Source organism: Neophocaena asiaeorientalis, unplaced genomic scaffold (assembly GCF_003031525.2).
Source record: "Neophocaena asiaeorientalis asiaeorientalis breed wild unplaced genomic scaffold, Neophocaena_asiaeorientalis_V1.1 scaffold524, whole genome shotgun sequence".
In the NCBI taxonomy this organism is placed as follows: domain Eukaryota; kingdom Metazoa; phylum Chordata; class Mammalia; order Artiodactyla; family Phocoenidae; genus Neophocaena; species Neophocaena asiaeorientalis.
This window is the reverse complement of record NW_020172144.1, coordinates 1029068-1048394: the sequence shown is the minus strand read 5'-3', so window position 1 is coordinate 1048394 and position 19327 is coordinate 1029068. Positions and strand designations below refer to the sequence as shown.

General features: G+C 39.9%; 1 protein-coding gene across 1 annotated transcript in view; it reads left to right on the top strand.

Annotated features, from left to right (window-relative positions):
- Positions 1 to 1225: 1225 nt before the first annotated feature.
- DRC8 (dynein regulatory complex subunit 8) overlaps positions 1226 to 19327 on the top strand; it is a 130659-nt gene continuing 112557 nt past the window's right edge. The window contains exon 1 of the mRNA XM_024754439.1: positions 1226 to 2396. Coding sequence (XP_024610207.1) covers positions 2366 to 2396 — 31 coding nt within the window. The 5' untranslated portion in view covers positions 1226 to 2365. The remainder of the gene's footprint in view (positions 2397 to 19327) is intronic.

Sequence of the window (19327 nt, the reverse complement as noted above, 5' to 3'; positions counted from 1 at the left end):
ACAGATGCCTGTGAGAAGAAATTTAACACTATAAATTCAATCATGCAAAAAGACATAACCTGTACACATCCCTCTGGCCCCACTGATTGGCAGAGTGGGCTTAAATTGTCACTTGGATAACCATTTTTTTTTCACTTTGTGGAAAGTTTTCCAGAATCATCACAGACTTTTATGTCTAATCAGCTAATTAGTCAATTGAAAAGTACGTATTAAGCTCATAGTATGTGCCCCAAATTGGGATAGGTACTGTGGGTATACAAAAGGTGCATATATTAGGATCCAGTCTTCAAATCTAATTGGGGGGAGGAGTTAATTAACATAAACTTTTTTACTCATCCAAATTTAGAGAGTGTTGCCTTAAATATGCTAGAGATATTATATTAGAGATAAACGTGGCTTGAAAAAATCTAGACAATGAAAAGCTTTGTTTCTTAATAAGTCATTGAGAATACTAAATTCTGTCCTAATTTTAAAAATGCACATTATTTTAGACATAAACATTGAAAAGCTGTTCTAGGCACTGCGGATATATGGACAAATAAAGCACTTCCTGTCCTCCAGAGCTTACCGTTTGTTAGGGGGAAACAAGTCACTGAAAATCAACGTGATTTGGGTCTACAGTATGGCTATAGTACCTCAGAGTAACGGGTTGATAGGGAAAGCTTCAAGGAGTGCATGACCTTTAAGGAGGTCACTGACAACAGGGAGGGGACATATGTGTGTCTGTGGGAGGGTGAATGTTAGAGAGAGAGGAGGGAAAGTCATTCCGTAAAAAGGAACTGAAAGCAGCATATGAAAAGGCACAGTAGCAGGCCTGAAGACTAATGCTGGGGCTTCCCACGTTTATTTCAAAGGCCTTCATCGTCTATATGGAAAGAGGGATCTTTTAAAAACCAATAGCTAGACAATGATGACTATGAAATTTAAATATACATGAGTGCTGATGACTACTTTCCCCCATTTTTCGGCATTAAGACCTTACTGTTCACGATTGTATTCATCTTATGTAAGTATATATCTTCTAATATGAGCCATTTTGTGGATTCAATTGTTTATAGTCAATTTCAGAGAGAATGCTGATCGCAGCACCTACAGAAATATATCTCCTACAGAAAAAAATATTTTAATAAAGAATTAGTCAGTTTTCTTTAGGGTTTACTGAGGGATTACAGAACCAGAATAATATGAACATAAAAACTCAGTAAAACCATTAAATACCCTTTTATTTTGAAGGCCTCTTAATATTTAGTTTATAATCGATTTTTACATAAAATCAAGTAATTAAATTAGTACACACATGCATTTAAATAGCATCTAAAACTCGTTTGAAAATATATATTTGTTTGAACCATACCATTAGGCATATTACTCAAAAATCATTTTTAAAAGAAAATATTCTAGTATAGTGAACTTTTCCTTAAAATGAGACGAAAACTTAACATCATGCCACGGCTTCGAAGTTTTAGAAAAGCGAGATTTAAAACTTTCCTTCCCAGTAATTTTAACTTGAGGTCTTGTCAAATTTCACAAGAAATTTCATGTACGTAACAGTGAGCATAAGATGGGCACATTTCTGTTGCTATGAGAACCTTCTATTTTGTATCAGAAATTGCAGCCTTGACGGCGCAGTGTTTGCGCCGATTTTACACGTTTTTCTACAGCGATTCCGCTCCTCCAGTAATAACAGTTTAATGGCTCTGGTCTCCTCCCGCGCCGGCCCAGTTTTCCGTCCCAGCTCCAGCTCTCGCCCGCCGTGCAGTCCCCGTCTCTGGGAGCGAGCGGCGAGCACTGGACGGGAGAAAACGGGGGGCCAGAAGTGGGGCAGGTCCGGCCTCTCCGCGGGGTGTGGACGGGAAGAAGAGGTGGGATTGCCGGTTGGTTCTGTCACCCCGGAGCCGAGTTCTGCACCCGTCTTTCCAATTGCGTTTTAAAATATGCAGTAAAAAAAAATCGAGCAACGCCACATCCTACAAACTGGAGGGGAGGGGGAGAGCATTGTGTCCCCAAACGGATCATAAACAAGGGAAAAGAGGGTTTCGGAACTTTATTATTAAACACTTCACGCCAGGAAAACCAGGGCTCAGGCCTCGGTACTGAAGGGATAGGCTGAAGCCCCAGACGCGGCTCAGTGGTCGCGAGCGGCGGGTCCGGGCTTCCGGTCTCCCGGGCGCCAGAGAGTCATGGCGGGAAGGGGGAGGGCGCGCGCTCCAAGCTTTCCCTCCCCCACCCACACCCAGGGTCTTCTTCCTTCGAGATTCGGAGCCGCCTATCCTCCAGGGCCGACTAGCCGCAGGGCTGCGGGGGTCCAGGACGCCGCGACATAGCTTAGCGACAGCGCTCTCCCCGGCGACGGCGCCGCAACAAGATGGCGGACGACAGAGACAGGGAAGGCACAGGTAAGAGGCGCCGCAGGAGCGCAGCCCTAGCCGCCCGCCGCGATCCCAGGCCGCACGGGGGAGCTCCGGGCAGGGTGGGTCACCCTACCTCTGCCTCGCCTCGCCCCGCCCCTCCGCTCCCGCCTGGCAGTCATTCCGCCCCTCCCGCCCCTCCCGCTTCTCGGTTCCCGCCCGGCCCTGGTTCCGATCCCCTTCCTCGTCCCTTTTTCCGAGCCCCGAGCCTCGCTTCCAGCGCGGGTTGTGGCCGAAGCGCTGGCAGGGGAGGGCCATAATGGCGTCCTTGTTCACGGTCTCGGGGACGCCGCCTCCAAGCCCTCGATCGGGCTCTGGTTGCCGCAGGCGCCACGCCGGCAGCTTCTCGGGCTGTGGGCCCCGGGGCGGGCCTGCGTGAGGACCGATCCGGCCTTTAGTCTGGCGGGCTCCTCCCCTGCCGCGCCGAAACCCCGCCCGGGCCAGCGGGCTGGCGTTCGCGGCCACCATTTTGCCTCCGTAATGGGGACGTAGGAGGAGTACCTCGAGGGCAGTACCGCTCTCTCCGAGCCTCTAGGTTCCGAAGTGCCTGCTCGGTGGCCGGCGCTGTGCTACCCGCCTGGTGTATTGTCTTAAACGAAAAAACAAAAAACAACTTTAATAAAGACGAAAGAGCAAACTCCAGAGGGAACTCGTAGAGCGCTGTGCGCCGGCCTGGCCTCTGCTGCGGTACCAGCCGGGCCAGCGCGCGCGGCCGCGGCGTCAGAGGCGGGACTGGGCCTCGGGGCTCCGGGTCGCCATATCGGGGGGATTGATGTGCTTAATGTGTGGGGAGGCGAAAACCCGGTTATCCATGTTTACTTGCAAGACCGTTACGTTGTTTTAATTCGGCGGTTTGCTTAAAAACTTGATCCTTGGTTACTATCCTACGTTAGTTACTCAAAAATAATTGTCTATTTTGGTAATTGGCGAACTCATCGCAAAAACATCAAAAAGGCCATGAAACTGTAGAGGTAAACATCTTAGAAATGAAAATAATACTCCACCTTTGTTCTTTTCTTGAGTGCTTGAAACATCAACATACCATTTTTCTCAGCATGGAACAAAGATGTAATCAGGTTAACAGTATTTACAAGTGTAGAAGCCAGCCCTAGATACTTAGTCACTTGTCACGGTGATCACAGAAAATCAGCGGAGAAACTGCAAAAGAGCTACCTACTGATAGCAATAATATTTGATTTTTTTTATGGTGCCGTTAATCTAAAAGTCAGACTTATTTTTTAAATGTTACCTTTCCTAAGATGTCATTATAATTTTATCGTGCTGCTTTAAAAGTATAAGGTACATCCTAAGAAAATGATTACTTTTTTTTGGTATTAGTTTTAAAACTTCCCCAGAAAACCAGATGACTTACTTTGATTTATTAAATTATTATTTACAAAAAAAATGGAAGAATCATTAGAATATAATTTTAACAAGTTAATCGTGGATTTTTAAAAAAGATGATTAGGTTAGCCTGAGGAAAAAAAGCTCTGTATTATGAGGCAAATACAATTTTTTTTCTTCATTTGAAAAAAGTAGATTGAAAGCTGTTTTGATTTCTCAGTTTTCAAAAATACGTTTCTATTTAAGCTAATTCAAAGAAGAAACAATTCTGTCTATAGCCATAGAAGAAGTAATGACTGTTAAAAGCTGGATGTCATTCATTCAGTTGGCATGTGTTTAATGCCTACCATATGGAAGGCATTCTGATTAGGTTAGAACTTCGGAGGATACAAATACTGAAAAAAATATTTTTTTCTCCCAAGGAAGGTGAGATCAGTAAGGGAGATAAGACATCCATAAATGGGAGGGAACAGTCAGCTGGACTGAGCAGTCTGTCCCCTCCTGCTGTGGGCAGCAGCCTGGTATCACTGGGAGCTTATCAGAAAGGAAGGAGCTCAGTCCCTGCCCCTGACCTACTGAATCAGAGTCTGCATTTAAGCACACCTGCAGGTCATCCACATGCACATTAAAGTTTGAGAAGCACTGTTGTATATCTCATTTACTCCTTATTTTTTGTTTGTTTTCTTTGAATTTTATTTTATTTTATTTTTTTATACAGCAGGTTCTTATTAGTTATCTATTTTATACATATTAGTATATATATGTGAATCCCAATCTCCCAATTCATCCCTCCCCCAACCCCCGCTTTTCCCCCTTGGTGTCCATATGTTTGTTCTTTACATCCATGTCTCTATTTCTACCTTGCAAACCAGTTCATCTGTACCACTTTTCTAGATTCCACATACATTCATTAATATATGATACTTTTCTTTTTCTGACTTAACTCTGCATGACAGTCAGTAGGTCCATCCACGTCTCTACAAATGACCCAATATTGTTCCTTTTTATGGCTGAGTAATGTTCTGTTGTATACATGTACCACATCTTCTTTATCCATTCGTCTGTCAATGGGCATTTAGGTTGCTTCCATGACCTGGCTATTGGAAATAGTGCTGCAATGAACATTGGGGTTCATGTTTTTTTTTTTTTTTTTTTTCATGTGTCTTTTTGAATTATGGTTTTCTCTGGGTATATGCCCAATCGTAGGATTGCTGGGTCATATGGTAATTCTGTTTCTAGTTTTTAAAGGAGCCTCCATACTGTCCATGGTGGCTGTATCAATTTACATTCCCACCAACAGAGCAAGAGGGTTCCCTTTTCTCCACACCCTCTCCAGCATTTGTTGTTTGTAGATTTTCTGATGATGCCCATACTAACTGGTGTGAGGTGATACCTCATTGTAGTTTTGATTTGCATTTCTCTGATAATTAGTGATGTTGAGCAGCTGTTCATGTGCCTCTTGGCCATCTGTATGTGTGCTTTGGGGAAATGTCTATTTAGGTCTTCTGCACATTTATTTGAATGGGTTGTTGTTTTACTATTGAGCTTCATGAGCTGTTTATATATTTTGGAGATTAATCCTTTGTCCGTTGATTCATTTGCAAATATTTTCTCCCATTCTTAGGGTTGTCTTTTCGTCTTGTTTGTGGTTTCCTTTGCTGTGCAAAAGCCTGTAAATTTCATTAGGTCCCATTTGTTTAGTTTTGTCTTTATTTCCATTTCTCTAGGAGGTGGGTCAAAAACGACCTTGCTGTGATTTATGTCAAAGAGTGTTTTTCCTATGTTTTCCTCTAAGAGTTTTATAGTGTCCGGTTTTACACTTAGGTCTTTAATCCATTTTGAGTTTATTTATGTGTATGGTGTTAGGAAGTGTTCTGATTTCATTCTTTTACATGTAGCTGTCCAGTTTTCCCAGCACCACTTATTGAAGAGACTGTCTTATCCCCATTGTATATCCTTGCCTCCTTTGTCATAGATTAGTTGACCATAGGTGCGTGGGTTCATCTCCGGGCTTTCTATCCTGTTTCATTGATCTATATTTCTGTTTTTGTGCCAGTACCATATTGTCTTGATTATTGTAGCTTTGTAGTATAGTCTGAAGTCTGGGAGCCTGATTCCTCCCACCCCGTTTTGTCCCCTCAAGACTGCTTTGGCTATTCAGAGGCTTTTGTGTCTCCATACAAATTTTAAGAATTTTTGTTCTGGTTCTGTAAAAAATGCCATTGGTAATTTGATAGGGATTGCACTGAGTCTGTAGATTGCTTTGGGTGGTACAGTCATTTTCACAATGTTGATTCTTCCAATCCAAGAACATGGTATATCTCTCCATCTGTTTGTATCGTCTTTGATTTCTTTCATCAGTGTCTTACAGTTTTCTGCATACAGGTCTTTTGTCTCCTTAGGTAGGTTTATTCCTAGGTATTTTATTCTTTTCGTTGTAGTGGTAAATGGGAGTGCTTCCTTAATTTCTCTTTCAGATTTTTTGTTCTTAGTGTATAGGAATGAAAGAGGTTTCTGTGCAGTAATTTTGTATCCTGCAACTTTACCAAATTCATTGATTAGCTCTAGAAGTTTTCTGGTGGCATTTTTAGGAATATCTATGTATAGTATCATGTCATCTGCAAACAGTGACAGTTTTACTTCTTTTCCAATTTGTATTCCTTTTATTTATTTATTTTTCTCTGATTGCCGTGGCTGGGGCTTCCAAAACTATGTTGAATAATAGTGGCAAGAGTGGACATCCTTGTCTTGTTCCTGATCTTAGAGGAAATGCTTTCAGTTTTTCACCACTGAGAATGATGTTTGCTGTGGGTTTTGTTGTATATGGCCTTTATTATGTTGAGGTAGGTTCCCTCTATGTCCACTTTCTGGAGTGTTTTTATCATAAATGGGTGTTGAATATTGTCGAAAGCTTTTTCTGCATCTATTGAGACGATCATATGGTTTTTAATTCTTCAATTTGTTAATATGGTGTTTCACGGAGTTTGATTTGCGTATATTGAAGAATCCTTGCATCCCTGGGATAAATCCCACTTGATCATGGTGTATGATCCTTTAAATGTGCTATTGGATTCTGTTTGCTAGTATTTTGTTGAGGATTTTTGCATCTATATTCATCAGTGATATTGGTCTGTAATTTTATATTTTTGTAGTATCTTTGTCTGGTTTTGGTATCAGGGTGATGGTGGCCTCGTAGAGTGAGTTTGGGAGTGTTCCTTCCTCTGCAATATTTTGGAAGAGTTTGAGAAGGGTGGTGTTAGCTCCTCTCTAAATGTTTGATAGAACCTGTGAAGCCATCTGGTCCTGGACTTTTGTTTGTTGGAAGATTTTTAGTCACAGTTTCAATTTTAGTGCTTGTGATTGGTCTGTTCATATTTTCTATTCCTTCCTGGTTCAGGCTTTGATGATTATACCTTTCTAAGAATTTGTCCATTTCTTCCAGGTTTTCCATTTTATTGGCATGGAGTTGCTTATAGTAGTTTCTTATGATGCTTTGTATTTCTGTGGTGTCCATTGTAACTTCTCCTTTTTCATTTCTAATTTCATTGATTTGAGTCCTGTCCCTCTTTTTCTTGATGAGTCTGGCTAAAGGTTTATCAATTTTGTTTATCTTCTCAGAGAACTAGCTTTTAGTTTTATTGATCTTTGCTATTGTTTTCTTTGTTTCTATTTCATTTGTTTCTGCAATGATCTTTATGATTTCTTTCCTTCTACTAACTTTGGGTTTTATTTGTTCTTCATTCTACTTCCTTTAGGTATAAGGTTAGATGGCTTATTTGAGATTTTTCTTGTTTCTTGAGGTAGGCTTGTATTGCTGTAATTTCCCTCTTAGAACTGCTTTTGCTGCATCCCATAGGTTTTGGATCGTTGTGTTTCATTGTCATTTGTTTCTAGGTAGTTTTTGATTTTCTCTTTGATTTCTTCAGTGATCTTTTGGTTATTTAGTAATGTATTGTTTAGCCTCCATGTGCTTGTGTTTCTTACGTTTTTTTTTTTTTTCCGTGTAATTGATTTCTAATCTCATAGCGTTGCGGTCTGAAAAGATGCTTGCTATGATTTCAGTTTTCTTAAATTTACTGAGGGTTGATTTGTGACCTCAGATGTGATCTATCCTAGATAATGTTCCATGTGCACTTGAGAAAAAAGTGTAATCTGCTGTTTCCAGATGGAATATCCTATGAATATCAATTAAATCTGTCTGGTCTGTTGTGTCATTTAAAGTTTGTGTTCCCTTATTAATTTTCTGTTTGGATGATCTGTCCATTGGTGTAAGTGAGGTGTTAAAGTCCCCCACTATTACTGTGTTACTGTCGATTTCCTCTTTTATAGATGTTAGCAGTTGCCTTATGTATTGAGGTGCTCCAATGTTGGTTGCATATATTTTTATAATTGTTATATCTTCTTGGATTGATCCCTTGATCATTATGTAGTGTCCTTCCTTGTCTCTTGTAACATTCTTCATTTTAAAGTCTATTTTTCTGATATTAGTATTGCTACTCCAGCTTTCTTTGATTTCCATTTGCATGGAATAACTTTTTCCAGCCCCTCACTTCCAGTCTGTGTGTCCCTAGGTCTGAAGTGGGTCTCTTGTAGACAGCATATATACGGCTCTTGTTTCTGTATCCATTCAGCGAGCCTCTGTCTTTTGGTTGGAGCATTTAAGCCATTCACATTTAAGGTAATTAATCGATATGTGTGTTCCTATTACCATTTTCTTAATTGTTTTGGGGTTTTTTTGTATCTTTTTTTTCTCTTGTGTTTCTCACTTAGAGAAGTTTCTTTAGCATTCATCACAGAGCTGGTTTGGTGGTGCTGAATTCTCTTAGCTTTTGTTTGTCTGTAAATCTTTGATTTCTCCGTCAAATGAATGAGATCCTTGCTGGGTAGAGAAATCTTGGTTGTAGTTTCTTCCCTTTCATCATGTTAAATATATCACGCCACTCCCTTCTGGTTTGTAGAGGTTTTGCTGAGAAATCAGCTGTTAACCTTATGGGAGTTCTCTTGTATGTTATTTGTTGTTTTTCCCTTGTTGCTTCTAATAATTTTTCTTTGTCTTTAATTTTTGTCAATTTGATTACTGTGTGTCTTGGAGTGTTTCTCCTTGGGTTTATTCTTCCTGGGACTCTCTGCACTTCCTGGACTTGAGTGGCTATTTCCTTTTCTATGTTAGGGAAGTTTTCAACTATAATCACTTCAAATATTTTCTTGGGTCCTTTCTCTCTCTCCTCTCCTTCTGAGACCACTATAATGTGAATGTTGTTGCGTTTAATGTTGTCCCACAGGTCTTTTAGGCTTTCTTCATTTCTTTTCATACTTTTTTCTTTATTGTGTTCTGTGGCAGTGCTTTCCACCATTCTGTCTTCCAGGTCACTCATCCGTTCTTCTGCCTCAGTTATTCTGCTATTGATTCCTTCTAGTGTATTTTTCATTTCAGTTATTGTATTGTTCATCTCTGTTTGTTTGTTCTTTAATTCTTCTAGGTCTTTGTTAAACATTTCTTGCATCTTCTCGATATTTGCGTCTATTCTTTTTCCAAGGTCCTGGATCATCTTCACTACCATTATTCTGAATTCTTTTTCTGGAAGGTTGCCTATCTCCACTTCATTTAGTTGCTTTTCAGGGGTTTTATCTTGTTTCTTCATCTGGTACATAGTCCTCTGCCTTTTCATTTTGTCCTTCTTTTCGTGAATGTGGTTCTCGTTCTATAGCCTGTGGGATTGTAGTTCTTCTTGCTTCTGCTGTCTGCCCTCTGGTGGATGAGGCTCTCTAAGAGGCTTGTGCAAGTTTCCTGATGGGAGGGACTGGTGGTTGGTAGAGCTGGGTGTTACTCTGTTGGGCACATCTCAGTAAAGCTTTAATCAGCTTGTCTGCTGATCGGTGGAGCTGGGTTCCCTCCCTGTTGATTGTTTGGCCTGAGGCGACCTGGCCCTGGAGCCTACATTCTCTTTGGTGGGGTAATGGCGGACTCTGGGAGGGCTCATGCCAAGGAGTACTTCCCAGAACTTCTGCTGCCAGTGTCCTTGTCCCTGTGGTGAGCCACAGCCATCCCCCTGACTCTGCAGGGGACCCTCAAACACTAGCAGGTAGTTCTGGTTCAGTTTCCTATGGGATCATTTCTCTTTCCCCCATGTCCTGACGTGCAGACTACTTGGTGTGCGTCCTCCAAGGGTGGAGTCTCTCTTTCCCCCGGTTCTGTGAAGTTCTGCAGTCAAATCCCGCTAGCCTTCAAAGTCTGATTCTCTGGGAATTCCTCCTCCTGTTGCTGGACCCCCAGGTTGGGAGTGAACTCCAGTGGGTGGACTTCTGTGGTATAAGTGTTCTCCAGTTTGTGAGTCGCCCACCCAGCAGTTATGGGATTTGATTTTGCTGTGATTGTGCCCCTCCTACTGTCTCACTGTGGCTTCTCCTTTGTCTTTGGTTGTGGGGTATTTTTTTTTATGAGTTCCAGTGTCTTTCTGTTGATGGTTGTTCAGCAGTTAGCTGTGATCCTGGTGCTTTCAAAAGAGGGAGTCTCATTTACTCTTTATAACAGTTTTATGAGTTAAGTAACTGCAGTTTGAAGGCCATGATGAAATAAAAGTATGTTGTCTGAGGATAAACTAGAGATTCATATGCTGATATCATCTTTGTTTACACATATTCCACTCCTATATTTGATTCTGAACTCTGAAGTTTCAGAAATTAATAAGAATAGATTATTAATTAATTGATTGATTATCCAATTAATAAGAATTATAATTAACCAATTAATAAGAATAGACCTAGCTTTGAGGATTCACACAAGCTAACTAAACTTGTGAAGAGTGATGTGCAAACCTGAATAATGATTTATTAATTTAAATAGGGGTATGTTGATACATTGATCAGAAAGCTGACCTCTGCAATATCATATATTTTTTTATGTGTATTAAGCTTTTGGCGAGGGCAAATCTATATTTCTAAAGTTTCTTGATGAGCATGGAATCACGCAAAAGAAAAAGGATAGTTTTGAAGGATATATCCATTACCTTATAAGCTCAAAGAGGGTGGGGAGATCCCTTCTTTATATTCAGTGTCTTGCAGAGTGTACAGCACATGGTAGGAATTCAATAAATATTGTTGCATTCAGATCATTTGAATTAATTAAAAGTGTTTATGTTTTAATCAAAACATTACTTACTGTTTCCCCCAAAATCTACACTTAAAAGCACATAAAACTATTGTTAGGGGTTTTTTCCTTTTTCTTTCAGGTAAGCTATATGCTTTTATTTCATCTGGCTCAACAAACATTTTTTGAGAGCCATGGTATTCATTAGCATGTCTTTAAAAAATAAAAACATACATGTATTTTGAATTGTTCATATTTAATCTTGAAATTTTTTTAAGTTGTAAAGGAGGATTAAGTTTCTGGATAGCCATTGCACCTAGCTCTTCTTCAACATTTAGGGATTAATCTTGATACAAGTAGTGAGAATATTGGTAAGGAAAAGTAACTAAATCTATGATGGGTTTCTTGCTCTATTTATAAAATTTTTCTGTAAGTTTATATACATTGAAATCATGCTTATTTGTAGCATTTTTGTACTTTAACATAGTATAACTTATCTTTTTTCCTAGATTAAAAAATGTAACATAGTTATATTAACAAATAGAAGAATTAAAAATTTTATAATCAAGTTAATTTTTTTTTAAAAGGACTTAATTTTATTTGTTTTACTGAAAGGGGAATTTTTGAAATGGGATAGGAAAAATTATTTTTGAATTTCTGTCATTTCTGTATAAGTTTCCTCAGCCAGAGCATTATGGTTTTTGTTTTTTTCTCTTCTTTTTTGTTTGTTTAAAATGGATAATCAATGCAGTTGTTGATTCTTTGGATATTTAAATCTTATTTTAATGTTTCTGTCTCCTAGAGAGTTTTATGTGGGACTGGAAGGATCTTCTACTTGTGATTAAAATCATATCTAGGAAACAGACTGCTTAGGAATAACATTCTAATTTTTGGCAGGCTAGTGAGCTTTGGAAGGTGTGTCAGTTTTTTTTTTTAAACAAGCTTCAGATACTTAAAGTTCTTTCTAGGATTTACTATTTTTGTTTGTATCAAAATATTCTTTTGACTTTGCATGCTTTGATAACATTGCTTGATAAAGTGTTTCCAATTCCTTATCAACTCCTGGATGTCTTCGAAGTTTTACAGGTTTGTTTTGTTTTGTTTTGTGTTTTGTTTCCCCATATTGTGTCATTCCTCTCAAAACCCAACATTGGAAATCTAAAGTAAAAAATAGAAATTACAGGTGAATATTACTTTTTAAAAAGTGAACCATTGATAGTACAGAGCACAGTATGGAATAGTAGAAAACGTGAGCTTTGGAGTAAGATTTGAATTTTTTTTTTTTTTTTTTTAAGATTTGAATTTGAATTACAGCTTTCTCAAGCTGTATCTGATCTTAGCCAAGATGCTAAACCTAAGGATCTTCAGGTTCCTCAAATATAAAGTGGGAATAATTATATCTATTTCATAATATTGTTGTAATGTGGGCAGTATTTTCTTATTCATCCTTATTACCCTCATCACCCCGCACTGCCTGGCATTAAAGGAATGCTGAATAAATAGGAAGGAAAGTGGTTGGTGCATTCTAGGGAGTTAGTAGCTGTTTAGATTAGTAGATTCTATATGCATGACATGGAATCTAAGGGTTAAGAAAAACTTTAAGTCTTACCAATTATTGCTCACACATGATGCATTCATGCATATTTGGGGGCCATTTAATACAATTTCTCCTTATTTTAGACTGATTAGCATTCAGGGAGAGACTAACTGAAGAAGAAAACCAACTTATAGAAACCTAATTTGCTTCCTCTAATTCAGAATTAATAAGTTTGGAGAGGAAATTCCCTGGTGGCCCAGTGGTTAGGACTCTGCACTTCCACTGCTGGCATCCTGGGTTCAATCCCTGGTCAGGGAATTAAGATCCTTCGAGCTGTGTGGCGCAACCAAAAAAAAAAAAAGAAAGAAAGAAAAGTTTGGAGAAAAATCAGACTGAAATTTATTTGTACTAACCTATAAAAAGTTGTCAAGAAAATTTATAATTAAAAAAATCAAATGGACAATGCAATACCATTTCATACCCGTTGTTATTGTTTTTTATAGTAGTAACAGCAACACAAAATAATGTATTAGTTAGGATGTAGAGGAATCGAAGCCCTTGTGGACATTTAACTGGGAATGTAAAAAGTAAAATGGTGCAGCTGCTGTGGAAAATAGTATGGTGGTACCTCAAAAAATTAGAAATTGCATTGCCATATGATCCAACAAATCCACATCTGGGTATATACCCCAAATAATTGAAAGCAGGAACTTGGACAGATATTTGTACACTTGTGTTCATAGCAGCATTATTCACAATAGTTGAAAGGTGGAAGAAACTCAAGTGTCCATCAGTGGATGAATGGATAAACAAAGTGTGGCATATACATAAAATTAAATACTATTCAGCCTTAGAAAGGAAAGAAATTCTGACATATACACTGCATGGATGTATATGTTCATGCATATTTGAGGACATTTTGCTGAGTGGACTTATCCAGTCACAAAAAGACAAAGACTGTATGATTCCACTTCTGTGAGGTACCTAGAGTAGTCAAATTCATAGTAGAATGGTGGTTGCCAGGGGAAGGATAAAAGGGAGGTTGTTGTTTAGTGGGTATGATGCCAAAAACTCGGCCTTTGTACACCAGTGCCAAATTGAATCTCAGAGACAGAGTTTTGGACGAAGTAGAAAAGAATAGCTTTGTTTCTTTGCAAGGCAAATGGGGACACAGCGGGCTTGTGCCCCTCAAAACTCTGTGTCTTTCCCCAGGAGGATTTGGTGAGGAGTTTTATAGCAGTGGTTCAAGGGTGGGGTTGCTGATGAGGATTAGGGTGTGTGCAGGGCCTGCACTCCTTTAATCTGGCCTTAGGTGATCTGATGAGTTTCTGTGGTCCCTTTAATCTGGCCTCAGGTGTTCTCTTGAAGAACTTCTCTGGTTCCTTTAATCTAGAATGAAGAATGTTAACATCTTCCATTTATTGGGGGCTTTAGTTCTGTAAAGAGCTCAAAGACGTTATGTGTATCCCTTGAGGAGGAACCAAGACCCTGCTGCACGGTGTTTCTTGACTGCTCCTCCCTTGTCTCTGCATCCCCTCCCTTCCCTGATTAGCAACTGTTCAAATTTGTCCTTTGGGACTCTGGGAAGGTTGTGGAGGCTGGAGCCTATTCCCTATGAACAAGAAATGTGGGACACAGAAAGGCTTCTGTGCCCAGGAGCCCCACAGAGTCCTGCTCGGTTTCTCTCCCCCCTTTTCTTTGATACTCCTCAGTCTTGAGAACAGATGCTGGACAAGAAAGGGAATAATCATTTTGGATAGAAACAGTCATAAACTTGGCAGACGAACTTTGTTTTAGGGGGATTCAGTTTTAATCCCCCTTTTCAGTTTTATCTTTCCCCAAATCTTTCAGGGAATGGGGTTACTGCCACTCTGGCTACTTACTGCTGAAATGGGGTGTAGTCCTGCCTAAATTTTGCGGAATGGCTACCAAATTAAAAATATTTGAGTTCCATGTCCTGGATCCGAGTCTTGTATAATTAAGATCTCAATCCCTTGGTCCACCATTCTGGTGCAACAGACCCATTTATAAGTAGGAGGAGTGACAGCTTCCACAATGGTCACTTAGTTTTACCTTGGATATCTGAACCATAGTTATTCCATTTTGACCTTCAAATGTATTCTCCTCCTCAATGGCCAAAGCAGATTTACAATGCATGTCCAAAGGGCCACAAAATAGGCCACTTTTTAAACTTAAACCATGTATAAGCCAGAGTGACTTCCCCATACCTCAATATGTACAGATTTTTTTTTCTTTCATCATTTCCTCTTTTGATTTCAAGTCTTTCAGTAGAAAACATTGATGATGGAAATATTTGTCCCTCGATGCTGGGGTGATTGAGCTGTTTGCTCTGGGTCTAAACGAGGTCCCTTGGTGCTATGCCTCCTTTATATTTGCCTAGGTAGTCCACATTGGGGGAGAACTGATCAGGTATCTGAATAAGCTCAGAGGTATGTTAATGAGAAAACACTTTATAGACCCCGTACACTTTATTGTTTATACCCAGTTGTTACACAGGCATTGTACATGTGCTTTTAGTAGTAGACCCAGTTCAGCAGTGTGATGTGAAATTTATCGAAGACCTGTATTTGTCAAAAGGGTCCTTCACATAAATCCTCTTGAAGATGAAGCACTTTGCAAAAGTATCAGAGTATAATAATAACTGTCTATAAATCACAGAAAGACTTAAAAAGTCATGGTTAAACATTTAGTCACAGTGATTGACAAAAGAAACTTAGTTATTGCTGTGACATACAACATTTACAAATAACTAGGATTATGACTGATAAAATTTTACCAGGACATACTAGAATTTTAGGAATTACTGACTTGACAATGCTTCCCATGTAATTTAACATGTTAATTTAGTATTTCTCTGAGATGCCTCAAGGTTCCTCTGAAGCACCTAAGTTGGCTGGAGGTCAGAAGAACTTTTAGAATCTGCCAAACAATACTTATTTACTTAACCAAAGTGAAAAGATTTCAAAGGCAAATACAGATCACTTAAAGGCAAAGAAACTCATAAGCTGTTACCAAAATATTCCCAGAAAACTTTGGAGGGAGAAACTAAATCCGGTCTTGCCCCAGCCCACTCCCAGCAAAATCCATTTACCCAAATAGATTTAATTCAATGTTAGAAAATCCTGATCATGCGCAGCTCTTTTCTCAGTGTCCCTTTTTCACACACTTTCCATCACATTCTGCATCCATATTATTTTGTCCCTTATTTTTTTCCCCTTTCAGAAACAACCAGCTCTAGGACAAAATGACTTTCTTTTCTCTTTGTACCATCCTCCTATTACATTACTGTTCACTTTCTTTATTATGTAGCTGCATGAGTGCTTGAACATACGAAATTTCTCCTGTCTTTTCATTCCTGTGACAAAACAACTCTAGCTGGACGATAGTATATAATTTAGGCTACCATTCAAAGACCACCTTTCCTCATTTTCAAGAATGTATGTTGCCCAAAAAGAATTACAATAGAATCTCATTCCTTTTTCTTAGTCATAGGTTTATAACTATAGGTCGACCAGTCTACCAGGGTTTTCCCCAGGGGCTATCAGATGGAATTTAAGAAGAAGCGCTTCCCATGTTTGATTGATAGAACACTCATGGGTGGACCAGGAACAAACCAAAATCCATGCCAGCAACAGAAGCTTTGAACCAAAGAAACCAAAAAGCAAACAGAAACTAAAAACCAAATGGCACAAGGCTCAAATTGGCTTCCAAGTCCCAACTTAGCCTGTGACCTCTGTTCAAGCAGTGTGCCTTCCAAATGGGATTTCCCAGAATAAAAAATCCCCCAAATGGGAACCAGGGTTCCTCTCAATGGACAGGGCCAAAGGGGTCTCGGACTCCATGCCAGGGGATGTACCACATGCTGGCTGAGGTATCATGACGTCCCAGACACTACTTTTCTCCTTCCCCAAAATAATTCCTTAGAGTAGGACATTCAGACCGTCATGGGCAGGAAGAAGACAGGAATGTTCTTGAGATGAAGATGGCCTCAGCAGCTGCTAGGATGGTCCCTCTTCTTCCATCTGCTCCCGCCTGGGAGTTCCAGCTGCCGGGATGGTGGAATGGGTATAACTGGGGCTCGTCCTTTCTAGGCAAGGGTCCCAGGTGATCTGGCCTTTAAAGGAATTCTCCAATCCTTTGCTCTCTTGAAAGAGGCTGACGTGGAGAAAACCTTGGAGTGTCCAATTCAACCAGGGGACCCCCGTGGGACTGTCCGCAAGTCAGCCCCATGTTGGGTGCCAAATTTGATGGTGAAAACTCGGCCTCTGTGCACTGGTGCTGAATCAAATCTTGGAGACAGAGAACTGGGTAAAGTTCTCTGTCTTGGCAAAGAATAGCTTTATTGCTTTGCCAGGCAAAGGGGGATACAGCTGGCCTGTGCCCTGAAAAACTGTGTGTCCCAACCCGGTGGGATTTGGTGAGGAGTTTTATAGCAGTGGTTCAAGGGTGGGGTTGCTAATAATGATCAGGGTGTGTGCAGAGCCTGCATTCCTTTAATCTGGCCTCAGGTGGTCTCCTGATGAGCTTCTCGAGGTTATCAAACTGTGTGGCCTTCTCTCTGGAACATCTTCCATTTGGTGGGGGTTTTAGTTCTGCAGAAGAGCTTAAAGATACAATAAGTCCCCTACATACAAACAAGTTCTATTCTGAGAGAGCGTTTGTATGTCCAGTTTGTAAGTCCAACAAAGTTAACCTAGGTACCCAACTAACACAATTGGCTACGTAGTACTGTACTGTAATAGGTTCATAATACTTTTCACACAAATATATAAAAAGCCAACAAACATGAAAAATAAGACATGTTTAACCTTACAGTACAGTGCATTGAAAAGTACAGTAGTACAGTAAGACAGCTGACATACAGGCGCTGGCATCGAGTGAACAGGCAAGGAGAGTTACTGACTGGAGGAGGGAGAGGAGGTGGGAGATGGTAGAGCTGAAGGATCGTCAGCAATAGGAGACAGAGGGCAAGCTGCAATTTCACTCATGCCTGATGTTGATGGAGTGCACATTCACATCTTTGAAAGTTTGCAACTTGAAGGCTCATACGTAGGGGACTTACTGTATGGTTATGTGTATCCCTTGAAGGGGAACCAGGACCCTGTCCCAAGGCTGCACTATTGTTTCTTGACTGCTCTTCCCTTGTCTCTGCATCCCCTCCCTTCCCTGATTAATAACTGCTCGAATCTGCCATTTGGGACTCAGGAAAGGTCATGGAGGCTGGAGTCTATTCCCTACAAACAAGAAATGGGGGACACAGAAAGGCTTCCATGCCCAGGAGCTCCACAGGGTCCTGTTAGGTTTCAGGTATAGTGTTCAGTTTTGCAAGATAAGAGTTCTGGAGATAGTTTGCACAACAGTGTGAATATCCTTAATGCTACTGAATGATTAAGATGGTTAAAATGGTTAAGATGGTTAATTTTTTGTTATGTCTATTTTACCATACTTGAAAAAAGTCAAATGGAAATGTTTCATCCAAAAAAAAAATTGTCATTGTTTTTGGAAGGCACTTTGGAAATTTGTATTATTTAAAGTTTTTTATAAATTTGGAGACATTGATAAAATCTACTTATCCGACAAATGGGGATACAAAGTAAATTGGTATGTATTGACTTGTTGGATTGTAGGCATTTAAAACCATATAAAAATTATGTGTGTAAATGTGTAAGAATGACAGGGGAAAACAGAAGAAGATAATATCAGGGTGGTCAGATTTTTCCAGGGGCATTTATTTTTAAAGAGTCTCATATTAATGTCATTTCTACAGAATTTTAAGACTCACATAGCAACTATTTTTATATTTTAAAATCTGAATGCTAATTATAAATTATTCTTACCCATTTGTGAAAACATATTTACCAAGTCCAATACTTGACAATGCTTTGTAAACCTCTAGTATGGATTTTTTTAGATATTAAGAGTGTAATAAAATAACTTATTTTTAAAATGTAGCACTAGGACTTCTCTGGTGGCACAGTGGTTAAGAATCTGCCTGCCAATGCAGGGGACATGGGTTCAAGCCCTGGTCCAGGAAGGTCCCACATGCCGTGGAGCAACTAAGCCCATGCACCACAACTACTGAGCCGGTGCTCTAGAGCCGCGAGCCACAACTACGGAGCCTGCATGCCACAACTACTGAAGCCCGCGTGCCTAGAGCCCGTGCTCCACAACAAGAGAATCCACTGCAATGAGAAGCCCGTGCACTGCAACAAAGAGTAGCCCCTGTTTGCCACAACTAGAGAAAGCCTGCATGCAGCAACGAAGACCCAATGCAGCCAAAAATAAATAAATTCATTTAAAAAAATAAATAAAATGTAGCAATAAATTTGGAGCCTAAGACCTGGGCTTGAATTTGGACACTGCTTTTTTTCAGATTTTACTTGGGCATGTCACTTAATTTCTTTAAACTTCAGTTCAAAGAGTTCTCAGTCTAATGAGCATTTTGAAGTAGGCACTGGGCTAAATAGTTTACGTGAATTATGTTATTTAATCCTTCCAACAAACCTATTGGGAGATACCTCTTTTATCCCCTCTCTACAAATAACAGGGGCTTGGATGGTAAAGTGGAATTCCAGTTTCAGCTCCAACAGGTAAGAGCTTGGAAGTCATCACCCCTGTTGCCATAAACTGGAAGAAATACTTGGTAATTTTGGTGAATAGCTGATGGCTGTGTGGAGGCTGTGTAAATGAGAAACTTCTGGGAGTCTACAGTCATGGGAGGTCCCTCACACTTCCTTGGGTTTTACTTCCAGGAATCCCACAAGGCTATCTGGTAAAGTGTCAAGAAAGACCTCCTTGTTGCTCTAGCAGGGAGGAGGGAGAAAGTAACCATTTTGAAATCTCCAGAACATTCTTTTTTTTTTTTTTTTTTTTTTTTTTTTTTTTTTTTTTTGGGGAAGGGGGCCTCCCACTTTTTTGGCCCCCCCCTGT